This window comes from Bos taurus, chromosome 8 (assembly GCF_002263795.3).
Source record: "Bos taurus isolate L1 Dominette 01449 registration number 42190680 breed Hereford chromosome 8, ARS-UCD2.0, whole genome shotgun sequence".
Classification (NCBI taxonomy): Eukaryota; Metazoa; Chordata; class Mammalia; order Artiodactyla; family Bovidae; genus Bos; species Bos taurus.
Window position 1 is genome coordinate 24,978,992 of NC_037335.1, and position 18,981 is coordinate 24,997,972.

At 36.5% G+C, this 18,981-nt stretch overlaps 1 protein-coding gene across 4 annotated transcripts in view; it reads right to left on the reverse strand.

Annotated features, from left to right (window-relative positions):
* The window catches only part of DENND4C (DENN domain containing 4C), a 119,315-nt gene that overhangs the window by 58,295 nt on the left and 42,039 nt on the right, over positions 1-18,981 (reverse strand). For all 4 annotated transcript variants that reach the window (XM_002689565.7, XM_005209911.5, XM_059889382.1 and 1 more), the window contains 6 exons: positions 18,757-18,815; positions 17,699-17,843; positions 14,455-14,630; positions 7,262-7,362; positions 6,471-6,689; positions 741-886 (listed from right to left, as the gene is read on the reverse strand). In XM_002689565.7, the coding sequence (XP_002689611.3) occupies positions 741-886; positions 6,471-6,689; positions 7,262-7,362; positions 14,455-14,630; positions 17,699-17,843; positions 18,757-18,815 (846 nt within the window). The remainder of the gene's footprint in view (positions 1-740; positions 887-6,470; positions 6,690-7,261; positions 7,363-14,454; positions 14,631-17,698; positions 17,844-18,756; positions 18,816-18,981) is intronic.

Consider the following 18,981-nt stretch of genomic DNA (forward strand, 5'->3'; position numbering starts at 1 on the left):
CCCCTGCACTCAGCAACCAGAAAAAGCCTGCATGCAGCATGAATGCCTCATGCTGCCCTTCATCACAGGCAAAAATAAATAAATTTTAAAAAGTCAACTTTAAGTTTTTATGAGTAAAGCCTTAACATATTTCCAAAGTTTCCATCAGGACAAAAGAAATATCAGCAAAAGTATCTGGAAAGACACTAAAACAAACAAACAAAAAAAAACCCACAGGATTTCCATTACCCACAAAACTAACCTTTTTTTTTGGTTTGTTTTTTGGGGGTTTCTGTATAGCTGCCCTGTGTGGCGTGTGGAATCTTAGTTCCCTGAATACTGACTGAACCTGGGCCCCTGGCAGTGAAAGCAAGGTGTCCTAATCACTGGACCACCAGGGAATTCCCAAAACTAAACTTTTTTTAATGAACTACTAAATCTTATCTTAGTCATGTTAAAAAAAAAAAAATGATTCAGGAGTTTCAGTGATGTTCTTAGTACTTGATACAAAACAAAAGTGAGATTCAGAGAAAAATTAGCTATGTTTGGTAGTATTAGACACCACAAAGGGAAACAATTCTTACATTAAGTGTAGCACTGAACATTTGCGTGTGTGCTCATGTGCACAAACACACACACACGAACACCAGAACGTCAATGCTTTCCTCAGATCATTCGGGCTAATAAAACAATAATGATTATAAAGATAAACAAATTATTAAAGCTTTTCTTTAATACTGATTTACAGGACAAACTTTTACCTTTTCTATGCAGTCATCAAAAAAAGCCAATCCAGTATCTTTATCACTTACAAAACTACATTCTTCAATGAAACGAATAAAAATCTGTGTTTTGGATAAAAGGGTGTAGAATTTTGTATAGGCACGATCTCGACTTTTTAAAAATCCTGCAGAAAATAAAATTAGAATTAAATTCAGATTTCAAAGCAGAACTAGATGTATTATTTTTAAACTTTTATATATACTTTTTTATCTTTATATACATACATATATAAAGGGACCATAGTCCTTTATGCCTAATTCAACCATGAAAACTCTTAACTTATACCATTAACCTTTTCACTGAAATATGAATCTCCTAAAAGGAGTCTCTAGCTCTACAGATCTCAAGTAGAAAATTTCTGATACTCTACATACTCTAAAGCAGGAAGGGTTAAATCTTTCCTCTGCAATGCTACCAATTACTTCTGTATCATCTTATAAACACGTCTGCTCTTCTGGCTCTTATTTTATCCATTCCTCGACTAACTGTAGACAGCTGCTGACTTTAGAAATACTCTTTCCTTCATCCACTGAAGAGCAGGGCACCTAATTCAAAGTCTTCTCTCCAACTCGTCCTATCATCATTCTTCAACACCCATAAAACCCAACCATCCAACATTTCAGAGTTTTAAATTCCTTAATTTTCAATAATCTATGGTCTGCTGCTGCTGCTGCTGCTAAGTCGCTTCAGTCGTGTCCGACTCTGTGCGACCCCATAGACGGCAGCCCACCAGGCTCCCCCGTCCCTGGGATTCTCCAGGCAAGAACACCGGAGTGGGTTGCCACTTTCTTCTCCAATGCGTGAAAGTGAAAAGTGAAAGGGAAGTTGCTCAGTCTCGTCCGACTCCCAGCGACCGCATGGACTGCAGCCCACCAGGCTCCTCCGTCCATGGGATTCTCCACGCAAGAGTACTGGAGTGGGGTGCCACTGCCTTCTCCCAGCTCCACATCAATCACCAACTTCTATACATAGCTTCATACTCCCTGGACTTTTCTTCGTAGAACTATAAACAGCTTTGCCTCCCAAATCTCTAATTTACAAGTTACTCTCTGTTACTCCTGTCTATCTGGTATGCTTAAGTTCTTCCTACCAAGCCTTTTGTGAGGGATAATATGCAATCCATTCACCCTTTTACATTCTACATACATACATTCTACATACATCCTTCTATCTTCATGTCTTTAACACTGATTCCATGTCCATTTTCATTATTTTGTCAACACTCTCAATTTTTATGCCCAAACTCATCTAGTATAACCTAGCTCTGGAGCAATACATTGTCTGCTTTCTCTGGATCTGCACCAGTGTGGCTGAGCGCAAGTTGGGTGGGTGGTGGGGGGTGGAGTTACATAACTAGGTGAATCAAAACCACTTAACTTACACCTTTATCCCTGACCTGTAATCACACTACGTTTCTGGAGTCTGAACTTCCTTTACTCGTGTTTTCACAGTTATTTTCAGTGTTTAAATGTTCTCCCTCCATGTTCTCCCCCTCATCCCTGCATGGTGATAAACTGCAGAGAAAATGGAAATCATTAAGTGAGAACTACATTATCTCACTATAAAATCTATGACTCTTTCTGCTTTCATTTATTCCTTACCACGTTTTACAGTGAGTATGACCCTCCCCTCCTATCTAAGGCCAAGCCCACCATGAGCCTGGGATACAGCTCTTTCAGTGTTCTCTGGAAGATTCTATTAGCTAGTAACCAGTATACTCAAGTCTCTCTCATTTTAAAAATCTTTCCTCAAACATTTTTCCAAAGAGGACATTCAGAGGGCCAATAAGAACATAAAAAGATGGTCAATATCATTAATCATTAGAGAAAGCAAATCAAAACCACAATGAGACATCATCTCACACCTTTCAGAATGGCTATCATCAAAAAGGACAAAATTAACAAATGTTAGTGAGGAGGTGGAGAAAAGCAAACCCTCATTCACTGTTGGTGGAAATGAAAATTGATGGCACCGCTGTGGAAAACAGTATGGAGGTTCCTCAGAAAACTAAAAATAGAATTACCATATGATCCAGCAATTCCACACTCCAGGATACATATCCAGAAAAAACAAAAACACTAATTCACAAAGATACATGCACCCCAATATTCACAGCTGCACTATTTATAATAGTCAAGACAAGGAAGTAACCTAACTAGTCAACAGATGGATGGATAAAGCAGTTGTGATACACACACACACACACGCATATACATAATAGACTATTACTCATTCATAAATAAGAATGAAATTCTGCCATTTCCAACAACACAGATGAGTTTAATGCTTAGTGAAACAAGTGAAACACAGAAAAATACTCTATATTATCACTTATATATGGAATCTAAAAAATAAAACAAATTAGTAAATATGATAAAAAAAGAATTCACAGATATAGAAAACAAACTAGTGGCTACCAGTGGGGAGAGGGAAGCAGGGAGGGGTTAGATAGGGGTAGGGGATTAAGAAGTACAAACTATCATGCATAAGATAAATAAGCTATGAGGACACACAGCACAGGGAATATAGTCGGTATTTTATAACAGCTATAAATGGAGGGCGTGTGTGCGTGTCTGTGGCTAAGTTGCTTCAATCGTGTCCAACTCTGTGCTACTCTACAGTCTGCAGCCTGCCAAGCTCCTCTGTCCACGGGATTCTCTAAGCAACAAGCTGGAGTGGGTTGCTATCCCCTCCTCCAGGGAATCTTCCCAACCCAGGGACTGAACCTGCATCTCTTACATCTCCTGCACTAGCAGGTGGGTTCTTTACCACTAGTGCCACCTGGGAAGCCCCCATAAACGGAGTATAGCCTGCAAATATTGTGAATTACTATGCTGTGTTGTACACCTGTAACATATAAATGCTGCACATCAGTTATAATTCAACAAAATAAATAAATAAAATGAAAAACTTTTCCTTAACAAATAATTAGATCCTTCCCCTCTCTGCCATTTTTCTTCTCAATAAAGGGCCTTAAATAAACAATAAACCATCCACTTGGTTGTTAAAGACATGCAGCTCCAAGTCGTTCTTGACATCTCCCTCTTACATCCCATATTCAATTGCCAAGCTCTATTCAATTTACATCCTAAAAATCACGTTTCCATTCATGCTATCAAATAATCCAGGTCACTTCATTTGAACCAATGCAATAATCAACTAATAAGTAGATCCACACTTTGGGTGCCTCCAATTGAACCTCTGCAGAGGAGTCAAAGAGGTTTTTTTGTTTGTTTGTTTTACAAATGCAAACCTGATCCTATTACCTACTTAAATATCCCTCACTGACTTGCGATTACTCTTGGAATAAACACTGAAATCCTTCATTGTTTCTAAAAGAGCCAACACGATCTGGCTTTCATCCAGCATTTCAAGCATGGTTTTTAAGGTCAGTTTTTCCTCCACCCTTTCTGTTATGCTTCAGGGCATTCCACATGCTGTTGTCCTTACTAGATCACCTTGAAATATTACTTAGTTGAGAAAAGCTCCAATAAAACAGAAATAAATAATTCCTACCAAGCAGTAACAAGAAGTCTTTTCTTCTAATGGATCTAGGCAATGATCAGTAAAGGCTACTAATATAATTAAATGAAAGGCTGATGGGGAAATTATAATGAATTGAATGAGTCTGATAACACCTGAACCCATGGATCAATCTTTCAGTTCAGTTCAGTCGCTCAGTCATGTCCAACTCTGCGACGCCATGAATCACAGCACGCCAGGCCTCCCTGTCCATCACCAACTCCTGGAGTTTACTTAAACTCATGTCCATGAGTCAGTGACACCATCCAACCATTTCATCCTCTGTCTCCCCTTCTCCTCCTGCCTTCAATCTTTCCCAGCATCAGGGTCTTTTCCAGTGAGTCAGTTCTTCGAATCAGGTGGCCAAAGGATTGGAGTTTCAGCTTTAGCATCAGTCCTTCCAGTGAATATTCAGGACTCATTTCCTTTAGGATGGACTGGTTGGATCTCCTTGCTGTCCAAGGGACTCTCAAGAGTCTTCTCCAGCAGCACAGTTCAAAAGCATCAATTCTTCGGCGCTCACCTTTCTTCACAGTCCAACTCTCACATCCATACATGACCACTGGAAAAACCATAACTTTGACTAGACGGACCTTTGCTGGTAAAGTAATTTCTCTGCTATTTAATATGCTGCCCAGGTTGATCATCGGAGAAGGCAATGGCACCCTACTCCAGTACTCTTGCCTGGAAAATCCCCATGGATGGAGGAGCCTGGTGGGCTGCAGTCCATGGGGTCGATAAGAGTCGGACACGACTGAGCGACTTCACTTTCACTTTTCACTTTCATGCACTGGAGAAGGAAATGGCAACCCATTCCAGTGTTCTTGCCTGGAGAATCCCAGGGACGGGGGAGCCTGGTGGGCTGCCACCTATGGGTCGCACACGACTGAAGCAACTTAGCAGTAGTAGCAGCAGGTTGATTATAGCAATTATATCCATTCTTTAAAGTCATGCTCTTCTTTCATGAAGTCTTCCAAAGAGTTCATGATGAGTATCTTTAAGAATGTTTCCTTTTTCTGAATGTTTATGCCCTCTCACTGAATGATTATGTAAAATCTTTTTCTTGAGTATTTGTTCTATTTCTTAAAACATGTTAAATTATTTTCCATTGGGTATCCCAAGAAGATAGATTTTATACTCCTCTATGTCCCTAAATCCAACCAGTCCATTCTGAAGGAGATCAGCCCTGGGATTTCTTTGGAAGGAATGATGCTAAAGCTGAAACTCCAGTACTTTGGCCACCTCATGCCAAGAGTTGACTCACTGGAAAAGACTCTGATGCTGGGAGGGATTGGGGGCAGGAGGAGAAGGGGACGACGGAGGATGAGATGGCTGGATGGCATCACTGACTCGATGGATGTGAGTCTGAGCGAACTCCGGGAGTTGGTGATGGACAGGGAGGCCTGGCGTGCTGTGATTCATGGGGTCGGACACGACTGAGAGACTAAACTGACTGACTGACTGATATCCCTAAATAATAACTAATTGGACTTAGTAAGTGGTAATTAAATATTTGAGAAATAAGTCATCCTAAACCAGAAATGAGAAAAGATAAAAGGATTATTGGGGAAATACAGATTAAAAAAAACAATAACTGCAGGGCCAAACTATAGATATGTAAAATAATTATCGTTATGAATACTGATGTATCTGTAAGTTTTCCACTATATATATAAGAACTGCTGAATACCAACACAAATCTTTGTAATTTCCTAAAACTACAAATACTAAAGAGAATGAGTATGGTATTTTCCTCTGGAACAAGGCTGTACTTTTCAAAAAATTTTAAACACTGGTGGCTTTATTCCAAAAACTATTTGTTAGAGAATACTGTAAAGCCAAAAATGTATAAGGTCAAAAATTATATAAAGCTGAGAAAACACCTAAAAGCAAATGAGCAGCTTCATTCTACTGAGATAACTGGTCACAGAATACTATAAATATAAGCAACATCTTTGACATTTCATAATTAAACACCTCCAATTTCAAATTTCTCAGGAAGAAAAATAAGGTATAAAAGTCAAAAGAAATTCTATTCATAGAACTAGATTACAAATACACAGAAGATCACCATATTTTAATATAAATTTCTAAGATCTTATATAGTAAATACTTCTTGGCAGTACTACCAAAGAGAAAATTTTTTCATTTCAATAAAAAGTATTTATATTTTCAATGCTACTTACCCTGTCGGTCAAACAATGAATCAGCAGCTGTAGCTTTATTTGAAGGAGCCTCTGTGATTGGTCTGAGATATGTTCTGTAGCCCTTTAAAATCGATGCCATAAAGCGCAAAAATGCCTCTTGAATTTCCATCTCAAGTTGTGTCATCTTCTTTTGCCAAGAGAAATCTGCTTCAATTGGAGTCATCTCAATTGCTGAACCTTCTTGAGTTTTTCGGTGAACTGACAAATGAAGAAAGAGAAATAAATGACATTAATACATAATGTTATACATATATAATAACTCAACAATTAAGGGAATTGTCAAAATAGAGCCCATGGCTTCTTGAAACTCCTCTCCGCATTAGCGTGAAGGGTTCACTGGCAGAGGCTCACAGGGAGGCACAGAGAGCACGCTCAGACACCAGGAACCACATAGTAATCTCTCACTACTGGAATTTGTTTTGCAATGAGACTCCCATTAAACACAGCAAAACTACGTTTAAATTTAACAAGAATTCTTTTATATACATTCTTTCATTAAAAATATCCCTTCTTATAGTTAGGGAGTTTGGGATTGACATGTACACACCGCAATATTTAAAATGGATAATGAACAAGGACCTATTGTATAGCACAGGGAAATCTGCTCAAAGTTATGTGGCAGCCTGGATGGGAGGAGAATTTGGGGGAGAATGATACATGTATGGCTGAGTCCCTCTGCTGTTCACCTGAAACTGTCACAATATTGTTAATCAGCTATACTTCAATATAAAATGAAAAGTTTAAAAAAAACTCCTTTTCCTCACATTTACCTGAGAATAGCTGGGGATACAATTTCTTCAAGGTGCTAATCAGATTTTTGCATGGCTTTTTGGGAAGCTGCTTCCAGTTCATGTTCTTCTTTTCATCTGATCTATTAAATAACAACATAATTAATAAAGTCTGTTATAATCTGTCTTTACTTAAACAAAATTCTTATGTCAAACTAAAAAAGAAGATGGAAAGGGTATTTATACTGACGTTACAATTTAAGAGTCTGCATTCTTCAATGATCACTTAAATGATCACTTAAATTCTTAAGTGATTTCCAAGAAGTTCTCTTTTCATTTCAATCAACCTCAGCCAAATTTGGTCATCTCATTCTAACCCTCCAACACAGACTTTCATTAACTGGAGTCATGAATATAACACAAGTCTTGTTTCAAAGTTACATTTTAGAATTATAATATTTTAAGTGTTAAACTTAACTGACTTGAGACTTAAAAGTACCTATTAGAAGCAAATCTCAACAAATATCAGAGTCAGTAACATACAGTCTATATGTTACAAACAGTCACAAACTCTACAAAGATGAAAGCACTATGTGCCAACCATGAGCTGGAGCTAATGCTATATCACTTACCAATATCAATGCTAGAATCTTAAATTCTTAGGTATATATTTCAGGGATATTTTTGAGTATATTAACCATATATTCAAAGAAATATGCATAATAATGATCATAGAGGCTTTGTCCGTACTTTAAAATTTAACTGCAATCTAAATAGCCATCAACACTGGTAAATACTGAAAACAAAGTAGAGCTACATGTATCAACATAGAAATGCTCACAGAAAATGCTAAGGAAAACAGCAAATCAGAAAACTGTACACAGAGGGATGGTATGGGGAGGAAGGAGGAAGGAGGGTTCAGGATAGGGAACACATGTATACCTGTGGCGGATTCATTTTGATATATGGCAAAACCAATACAATATTGTAAAGTTAAAAAATAAAAATACAATTGAAAAAAAAAAGAAAACTGTACAAACGTAAAAACTTTTAAAGCATTCAAAACAAAACATCATTTATACTAGTATAAATATAATGTGTATTGGTGGAATCTGGACTCTTAGTGGAAGATTCATGCAAATTATTTACATTATTCTCTATAATTCTTTGGTATCTAGAACATTTCATAATTGTATAATTAAACATTCAAAACTATTTTATAAATAGTGTTTTGATCTATAGAAATTATACAGAAGTTATTTAAGCCTGGGCAAAATTAACAATCTCTATTATTTTATTCAGAATAGCAAATAAAATGGGGTAAATCTTTGAGTTACAACTTCAAAATAACTTCCAAAGCACCACAGTATATGCAACCTTGAAGTAACTTTTTTAGGGATAGTTACTAAAAAATAACAAAATGTGTACTACAAGAAATATTTAGTGCTTGCCAAGTAGTTCATTGTTTCCAGGCGACAAGTAAATCTAAATGTCCACAGTGGAGATCGATCAAGTAGGTGCACTAAGAGGATATGGAGCTCACTTTCTCCCATCAATACATCAGAAAATACACTGACACGTGGAACAATTCTCATGAAAAACTAACTGAAAACTGGCAGGTGAACTACTGTACCACTAAGGCAATAAGACAGATACACATGGAAGGAAAGAAAAGTGATTTGAGTTGGGACCTGTGTCCATGGAGGGGACTCAGAGGAAAAAGAAGATTATAAGGTGGACACCCACCCAGGGGAGGGAGCAGTGAGAGTCAAATGCAGGGCACCCCAGTCTAGGAATCCTATGCAGGGGAGACAAGCCTGTTTGGAGAACTGCTGGGACTAACAAGAGGTAAAAGAAAAACAAATTTTTCAAAATGGAAACCGTTTAAGAGTTCTCAAGAATAACATTAAATGTACCAATATTCACCTTATAGGGAGGGGTACCAGAAAACAGAAGAGGGGGTCAAAAATGTATTTAAGTAGATTATAGCTTAAAAACTCCCCAAACCTGAGAAAAGAAACATATCCAGATAAAGGAAGCACAGAGGATCCCAAACAAGGTGAACCCAAACAGACCCACATCAAGAGATACCATACTTAAAATGGCAGAAGTTAAAAGTAAACAGTAAATTCTAAAGGCAGAAAAAGAAAAACAGACACTCTGAACAGACCAATCACTAGTACTAAACTTGAATTTGCAATTTAAAAAATTCCCAGAAAACAAAGTCCAGGACCAGGCAGTTCCTCAGGGAAATTCTACCAAACTTCTCTTTCTAACAGTACTGCAAATTATTAAAGAGGATGAAACACTCTCAAATTCATCACCACCAATACCCTGTTATCAAATCCAGACAAAGGCACTACAAAAAAGACAATTACAGGCCAATATCTTTGAATATAGATGCAAAAATTCTCATCAAAATATTAGCAAATCAAATCCAACAATATATAAAAAGGATCATACACCACAATAAAGTTGGACTTACTCTAGCAACACAAGGATGGTTAAATATAAAGAAATCAATCAACGTGACACACCACATTAACAAAAGGAGAGGAAAACCACGTGATCATTTCAACGGACACTGTAAAAGCAAATGACAAAATTCAACCACCACCATAAAAACTCTCAATGAAGTGGCTACAGAGGGAACAAATCTCAACATAATTAAGGCCATATATGACAATTCACAGCTAACATCATATTCAATGGTGAAAAGCTGACATCCTTCCTGTTAAATTAAGCATCCAAATTGGAAGGGAAGATGTCAAACTGTTACTCTTTATAGATGACAGGATACTTTATATAGAAAACCCTAGAAGTACAACACAGATGAACTTACCTACAAAACAGGAAGAGATTCACAGACACAGAGAACAGACTGGTGGTTGACAAAGGGGAACAGGGGAGGGAGACAGATGGACTGGGAGTTTGGGGATGGAAGATGCAAACTATTACATTCAGAATGGATAAACAAACCCTAATGTACAGCACAGGGAACTGTATTCAGTATCCTGTGATATACCATAGTGGAAAAGAATATTAAAAAATAATGTATGTATGTGTGTGTATCACTGAGTCATTATACTGTACAGCAGAAGCTGGCACAACATTGTAAATCAACTCTACTTCAATTAAAAAAAATTTTTGAAGAAAATCCTAAAGTCTCCACACAAAGACTATTAGAACTAATAAATGAATTCAGCAAGCTTGCAGGATACAAGATTAATAGACAGAAATCTATTGCTTTTCTATACAGCAATAATGAATTATCAGAAAGTTTTTTAAGTAAATCCCATTTAAAGCTGTATCAAAAAGAATAAAATATCCAGAAATAAACTTAACCAAGAATATGAAAGACCTCTGAAAAGTCATGGAAGGAAAGTGGAGATGATACAAAATGGAAAAATATCTCTTGCTCTTCTTGAACTGGAAGAATTAATATCACTAAAATGGTCATATTACTCAAAGTAATCTACAGATTTAATACAACCCCATCAAAATATTCATAACATTTTTCACAGAAATAGAACAAGTAATCCTAAAATTCATGAACAACCACAAAAGACCTCAAATTACCAAAGCAATCCTGAGGAGAAAGAACAAAGCTGGAAGTATCACATCCCCAATTTCTACTGTACTACAAAATTACAGTGGTCAAAACAGCAAAAACAAAACAAAACAAAACACAGCAACAGCACATTTTATGTCTGGCAAAACACCAGACACATAGATAACTGAACTGCACAGAAAGCCCAGAAATAAACCCATGCATCTACAATCTATTAATCTACGATAAAGGAGGCAAGATTTACAATGAAGAAAAGAGAGTTTTTTCAAATATTGGTGCTGGGAAAACTGCAGAGCTACAGGTAGAACAAATGAGATTAGAACATTCCCTCACACCAAATATCCAAACAAATTCACAACAGATTAAAGACCTAAACATATGACCTGAAACCATAAAAGTCTAAGACAAAGAGAACAAAGGCAAGACACCCTTTGACATAAATCATAGCAGTATTTTTAGCATCACTCCCCTAAGGCAAAATAAAGGCAAAAATAAACAAATGAGAACTAAGTAAACTTAAAAGCTTTTGAACAGCAAAGGAAATCATCAACAAATCAAAATGATAACCTATGGAATAGAAGAAAATATCTGCAAATGATGTGACCAACAAGGAATTAACACCCAAAACATCTCATACAACTCAGTATCAAAAAAGCAAACAATACAACTCATTATCAGCTCATACAACTTATTATCAAAAAAGCAAACAATGCAATAAAAAAAATGGGCAGAAAGAACTCAAGAGACATTTTTTCCAAATACATACAGATAGCTAACAGGCACATGAAAAGATGCTCAATATCACTAATTACTACAGAAGTGAAAGTCAAAACAATTTTGAGATGTCACCTCCTATCTGTCAGAATGGCTATTATCAAAAAGAAGACAAATAAATGCTGGTGATGATGTAGAGAAAAGAGGACACTCATACGCTGTTGGTGGAAATGTAAATTGGTAGTGGCACTATGGAAAAAAGTATGGAGGTTCCTCAAAAAACTAAAAATAGAATTACCATATGACCCAGCAAATCCACTCCTGGGTATATGTCCAGAAAAAAAGAAAACACTAATTTGAAAAGATATATGCACCCCATTATTCATAGCAGCACTATTTACAACTGCCAAAACACGGAAGCAACCCGTGTCCATCAACGGATAAATGAATAAAAATTATTAACAGACTGGTTCCAAACAGGGTAAGGAGTACGTCAAGGCTGTATATTGTCACCCTGCTTATTTAACTTATATGAAGAGTACATCATGAGAACGCTGGGCTGTAAGAAGCATAAGCCAGAATCAAGACTGCCAGGAGAAATATCAATAACTTCGGATATCCAGATGACATCACCCTTACGGTAGAAAGCAAAGAAGAACTAAAGAGCCTCCTGATGAAAGTGAAAGAGGAGAGTGACAAAGTTGGCTTGAAACTCAACATTCAGAAAACGAAGATCATGGCATCTGGTCCCATTACTTCATGGCAAATAGATGGGGAAACAATGGAAACAGTAACAGACTTTATTTTGGGGGTCTCCAAAATCACTGCAGATGGTGACTGCAGCCATGAAATTAAAAAATGCTTGGTCCCTGGAAGAAAAGTGATAACCAACCTAGACAGCATATTAAAAAGCAGAGACATTACTTTACCAACAAAGGTTCGTCTAGTCAAAGCTTTGGTTTTCCAGTAGTCATGTATGGACATGAGAGTTGGACTATAAAGAAAGCTGAGCACTGAAGAATCGATGCTTTTGAACTGTGGTACTGGAGAAGACTCCTGAGAGTCCTTTGGGACTGCAAGGAGGTCTAAACCAGTCCATCCTAATGGAAACAGTCCTGAATATTCAGACTGATGCTGAACCTGAAGCTCTAATAGTCTGGCCGCCTGATGCAAAGAACTAACTCATTGGAAAAGACCCTGATGCTGGGAATGATTGAAGGCAGGAGGAGAAGGGGACGACAGAAGATGAGACAGTTGAATAGCATCATGGACTCAATGGACAATGAGTTTAAGCAAGCTCCGGGAGTTGGTGATGGACAGGAAAGCCTGGCATGCTGCAGTTCATGGGGTCGCAGAGTCGGACACAACCGAGTGACTGAACTGAACAGACTGGTAAAAAAAAGAGTGAGATTCTGCCATTTGCAGCATCATGGATGGTCTAGAGAATATTATGCCTAGTAAAATGAGTCAGACAAAGATAAATACTATGTGATATCATTTATATGTAGAATCTAAATACAAAACAAAAAAAAATGAACACAGCAAAACACACTCACATTTATAGAAAACAAACTAACGGTTACCAGTAGAGAGAAAAAAGGGGAGAGGGGCAAGATAAGGGTATAGGATTAAAAGACACAAACTACTATATACAAAATAAATAAGCAACAAGGATATACTGTATAGCAAGAGTCCTCAACCTCTGAGCCTTAGACAGGTACTTTAATGGCAGTATTAGATTAGAAATAAAGTGTACAATAAATGTAATGTTGCTCAAATCATCCCCTAACCACTCTACCCACCCCCAGTCCATGGAAAAATTATCTTCCAAGAAACTGGTCCCTGGTACCACCCAGTTTGGGGACCACTGCTGTACAGCACAAGGAATTATAGCCATTAGCTTTTAGTAACTTTTATTGGAATATAAGCTATAAAAATACTATATCACTATGCTGTACACCTGAAAATGGTGTAATATTGTAAATCAACTATACTTCAATTCTTAAAAAGTATTGAAAGCTCAAATAAACAAACGTATGGAGCTACAACAATACCACAATTACAGTTTTCAAAATACAATGGTAGATTCATTTCAAAATTATTTTTTAAGGTACATCAAATGTTTTCTTCCTTCCTTAAGTTATTCTTTGGGTTGATGCAAGCCTATTTTCCCCAACCAATTCTACTGCTGTAACCACTGAAGTCTCATCCCAAATTCTTCCTCTATTCATTTTCTACCAATATCAAACAGGAAAGAATAAAAGCACTCCAGGATCTGGAATCTGTCACTTACACTAAGGAACTTTCATTATTTACTGCTCTTTCCCACTTTGTTGTTGCTGATTTTGGGCGATGGGATGTGGAGGGAGCGCCTAAACATCCATCTAGAACTGGATGGATGAAGCTGCTTTTACGAGTGTGGTACTCTACTCTCTGAACCCTCAGTTATACCACTGCCATACAAATTTATCACCTCTGTAAACACAAACTGTGACTGATTTTTAGTATCAATTTCTCTACAATCCCTGTAAAATTCAAATCTCGAACTGAGGCAACAGCATAATATTACCCTATATTGTGACCAAGGTCACTATGTTGTGACTTACACATGGGTTCTGAATTAAACCTAGATATCACAGCTCTTGAGCTCTGAAAGCAGGGTTTACCCTTTTTCTTTTTAAGAATCCATATTATCTTCTGATAAACATAAACATCTCCTGCCTACTGTTAAGATTATTATCCAATATAAACTATTATAATACTGAACACATTGAATCTTTTTCAAACCACATAACATTCTAGGATTCTGATACCTGTCCTGATTGAGAATCACTGAATTGACGACATATTAACAACTTTTAAAAGTAGCAATTTGTATATGCTTTCAAAGAGCTATAATTACATGTGGAGAAAAATATAAAGGGAGATAATATAAAAAGAACCAACTTACAGATATAACATGTTTGTATCCAAGTCAATGCAAACAACATCTTGTGGTGGGTCATGAAGATCAAAATACCTTGAGTCAACTCCAACTATAAATGGTAAAGGTGCACTGAGCACTGCCGCCAGTAAAAGAGGACAAAGGGGAATATATGGGCACTGCCACTGAAATGGAAAGATCATCTGGGAAAAAAGTTTTAAAAAATTAACCAACTTTTAAATTTGCAATGAGAATTACGTAATTAACTAATATTACAGAAAGGGACCGTTAAAAAGCAGCTAAAGTCTAGTTTCTTTCACTTTAAACTTCATTCCAAAATATAAATGACTATAAAACATTACAGGTTAATCCTATGAACCAATATGATTAAAACCTTTAGACATGACAATGATCATAAGCACAATTAAAATGCTAACAGCTCTTTGAACGTTAATTCTAATGTCTATAGAAAATCCACATTCCTATTTTATGGAGAAAGTAAAAGGAAAAAATTGATGGAAATTTTATAAAACAAATTCATGATTTTTAACTGATGCATTTCATCCATCTATTAAATTTCAAGATAACCTCTGATTAAAATTCAACTAAGAACATCAAAATGAAACAAAAAATTTAATCAATTATCTCAGGAATAGTAACAGTCAACTAAAAATTTCAACAAAAATTTTCCTAACTGCCCAAATAAACACAAAATGATCCACTTCAACCAATATTAAAATTTTAATCACTGATGACAAAATCTTTCCTCTATTATAAAAATCTTTGTAATCTTTCAAGGTCTAGTTCAATTGTCACCTTACACATCATTATTCACCCAAATAATTACCTATAGCATTTACTACCTCTGCCAATTATTCCAGATGATTACATAGAATTGGAATTTTGTCTTCAATCATTTACTTGCTTTCTGGCAACTGAGCACTTAACATGTACCAAAAACTGTTCTACATTGATGGGGCTATAATGGTGTATAAAACAAAGATCCATGCCCTCATGAAGTTTATAGTACAGCATAAGAGTCAGCAAACTTTTTCTGTAAAATATACAGAATACTTTATGGCTTGCAAACCATAATGCGTCTGTCACAAATAACTCTGCCTTCATGTATGAAAGCAGAGGAAATATATAAATAAACAGCCTATGTTACAGTAAAACATATTTATGAAAAACAAATGGCAGCCAGGATTTGACTCAAACACCTGGTCTAGCAGGAAGAGAGAAAACAAAAAGAAGACATAATAAATAGACTATATGCCATGTGAGAGAGTGCTAAGTGCTATGAGGGAAAAAAAAAAAAACAGTAAAGCCAAGAAAAAGGTACTAGAGTTTAGAACAGTAGAGAAGAAAGAGGCAAAGTAGGCTAACAGGCCAAACAGGGTAGGCCTCATTAAGAAAGAGACACTGGGCTGAAACTTGAAGGTGGTGAGGGATTTAGTCAAGGCGATACCTAGGAGAAGAGCACTTTGAAGGAAAGGAACAGTCAGGGCAAAGACGGTATGGTGTGAGGATTGCCTAATATGCTCCAGGGGTAGCACAGGCCAGCGCAGCTGGAGCAGAGTGAGCAAAAGGGAGAGAAGTCAAAAATGAGATCAGAGAGCAGAGGGGCAGAACTGCTTGCAAGGGACCTTGCAAGGACTCCAGATTTCCTCCAGTGAAAACTGACTACCTTCCATTCAACAAAAGGTACGTTACACCTCCAACTATGTAAGAAATTTCAGAATAAAACTACTGAACAACAAAATACAACATCCTTATCTTCATCTTTGACTTTTGCAGCACAATCAAAAATACAGTCAATTTCACAAAAATACTCACTGGTTCCACCAATTCTTGCTATAGTGAAGTGAAGTCACTCAGTCGTGTCCGATTCTTTGCGACCCCATGGACTGTAGCTTTCCAGGCTCCTCTGTCCATGGGATTTTCCAGGCAATAGTTCTGGAGTGGATTGCCATTTCCTTCTCCAGGGGATCTTCCCAACCCAGGGATCAAACCCAGGTCTACCACATTGTAGACAGATGCTTTACTATATGAGCCATAAGGGAGGGCTCCATTAACTCTTCAATATTCTTTGATATTAAAATCATTCTCCTTTTGCAGAATTTATCCTGTCACCATTCTTTTCAATTTTCTTCTCTTTAAATAAGTTGCCTTACTATCAAATCCTCATTTATCAATAGTCTTACAAGCAACATCAGTTACATAAATTTCAAGCAATCTTGCATTTTATTAAGATTTCCAAGTTCACATTGCAAGAGACTAAACTACAAAGATTCAGACAGAGGGCAGTAGATAATCCCTAAAGTTTTATAGGAAGGAATATTTGAGTGGGAACTTCCTAAAACTAGTCAGTTCATTAACAAATATTTTCATGTTATAACTACTTTTGCTTTCACATGCAACTGGGGAGGTTTGGAATAATCAGTATATAACTAGGATCTTTGCCCCCTATGAACCATCTCAAATAGTTATTAGTGTTTTCAGTCCTAGCAGCATTTCTTTGACCAGATTAAGATCTTGGAGACATATCCCATTTGTTGATTCAACAAGTATTTACTGAGTGTTTACTCCATGATATTAACTGTAATAAGTGCTGAGGACATAGGAGTGAAAAAGAGACCTAGATCCTTACCTCCATGACAGTAAAATGGGGAAGGGAAGAGAGGAGAGTCTACCATTTTAAATTAAACAAATAATGGAAGATAGAGAAATGGAACATCCAAAATTCAACATTATGGACCTATAAAGCCCTAATGATCAGACCTCTTTCTAATTGCAATGGGATGCCATCAAGAGGTTTTAAAACAGGAGAGGACTTAAATTTTTATTTATGCTTTTCACAATAGCAAAGCATTTGTACATTATTCAATTTTACAATCACCTAGATTTTCCTGTATGTTACTGGCCACAATGATCAAAGGTTCAAAGTGGGAGAAATTAGTCATGCCCACAATTTTAGGGCAGCTGAAATTGACTAGAGCTTCTCATTTAATACAGTAAGCTTCATTCACAAGTTCTATTTTTATGTAATCATATAGCTTCTCTGAAGAACTCCAAAATATGAAAAATTAGAAACTAAAATTTTCTCTCAATACAAATTACTTTTTTTCTTTATATTATCTCTTTGCCACCCTATTACATTTATGTTAAACATTTAGTGGTAATTTCAAAGTTGCTTTCATTGAAGGAAATTTTCCTTCAGAGTAAAAATTCTCTCAAGAATTCTGTACTAAAAAGAAAATTCTATACTTACAGCTACAACAGCTTCAGCTACTCCAGTCAACACAGCTGGCCTCAGAGAATGCAGCAAAATCTTACTCTCAAGTAAAACAAAGAGCAGGAGTGTTGCACAATTCTCAGGACCCAGATTCATTAACAAGGTGCTAAAGTTAGCTCCACTAGAAAAGGAGAGAAAAGATTATGAACTATTTCACCAAAAGGTATTAAGATTTGCTTATTAAATTATTTTCTGAATATTTATAAATTGAGAATATAATATTAGCCTCAAGTCCTGATTTAGGACCTGATTTAGTTTTTATCACTGAAAAGTAGCAAAGTTAATGAGATGGTGTAACAGAATGATTCAAATTCATCCTTCAAAAACAAAGGGGCATGTATCAGGAAAGATCTTCCTAAAGAACAGCTGTTTGAGCCGAGCTCAAAAGAAAGAAGGTAGGGGTGAAGGTAGGGGTTCGTGGGGAGACAACATTTGCAAAGTTCCTGAGGCAAGAAAAACCATCTGCCATGTTCAAGGAATTGAAATAAACATATTGTGACTAAAGCATAGGGAAGGAAGGGGTGAATACAGTAAGAGATTATGCCCCAAATAAAAATATTTGCATTCTCCCAACAATTTTATACTAGCATTCTCAAAAAGACACACTGCAGTGTGAATAAAAAACTGAAGAACAAGAGCAAAAGGGTGCCAATTAAGAGGTTCATAATGAAATAGTTCAGGTAAAAGACCACGCGAAGCCTGGACTAGCAATGCAGACGAAGAGAAGCTAATAGATTCAAGACATTTTAGGAGGTAAAGTCAGTTCACCTGAAATATTTAGTAATAAACTGGATATGGGGAGGGGAGATGAGAGGAAGAGGGAAATACTCCCTACATCCAATTTTTCAACTCTGAGTGTTTCATTTTTAAAATGGTGAATGACCCCTGCCATCCAACCAGCTATCAAACTTAGAAACATTAAGGCTATTCTCAGTTTGTAAAAACAGCACAGCTCTATTATACTAACTCTTAAAATATTTTAAAGCATTCTGATCCAAGTGAATAAATGTATTATTTTATATACTATTAATTACCTTAGTGGTAAAGGTGTAGAAACTGGTTGTGATAATATTAATGCATCATGGACTGATAGCTTAAAAAAAGAAAAAAAAAAGATAAATTAACGAAGCCAGTTTTGAAACCTAAATATTTATTATCAAGGGTAAAATGGAAAACTGTTTATTATGCAGACTGACACAGTTTTGGAACCATGTACTAAAATATAAAACAACAGTATTTACTTAGAAGTATATAGTTCT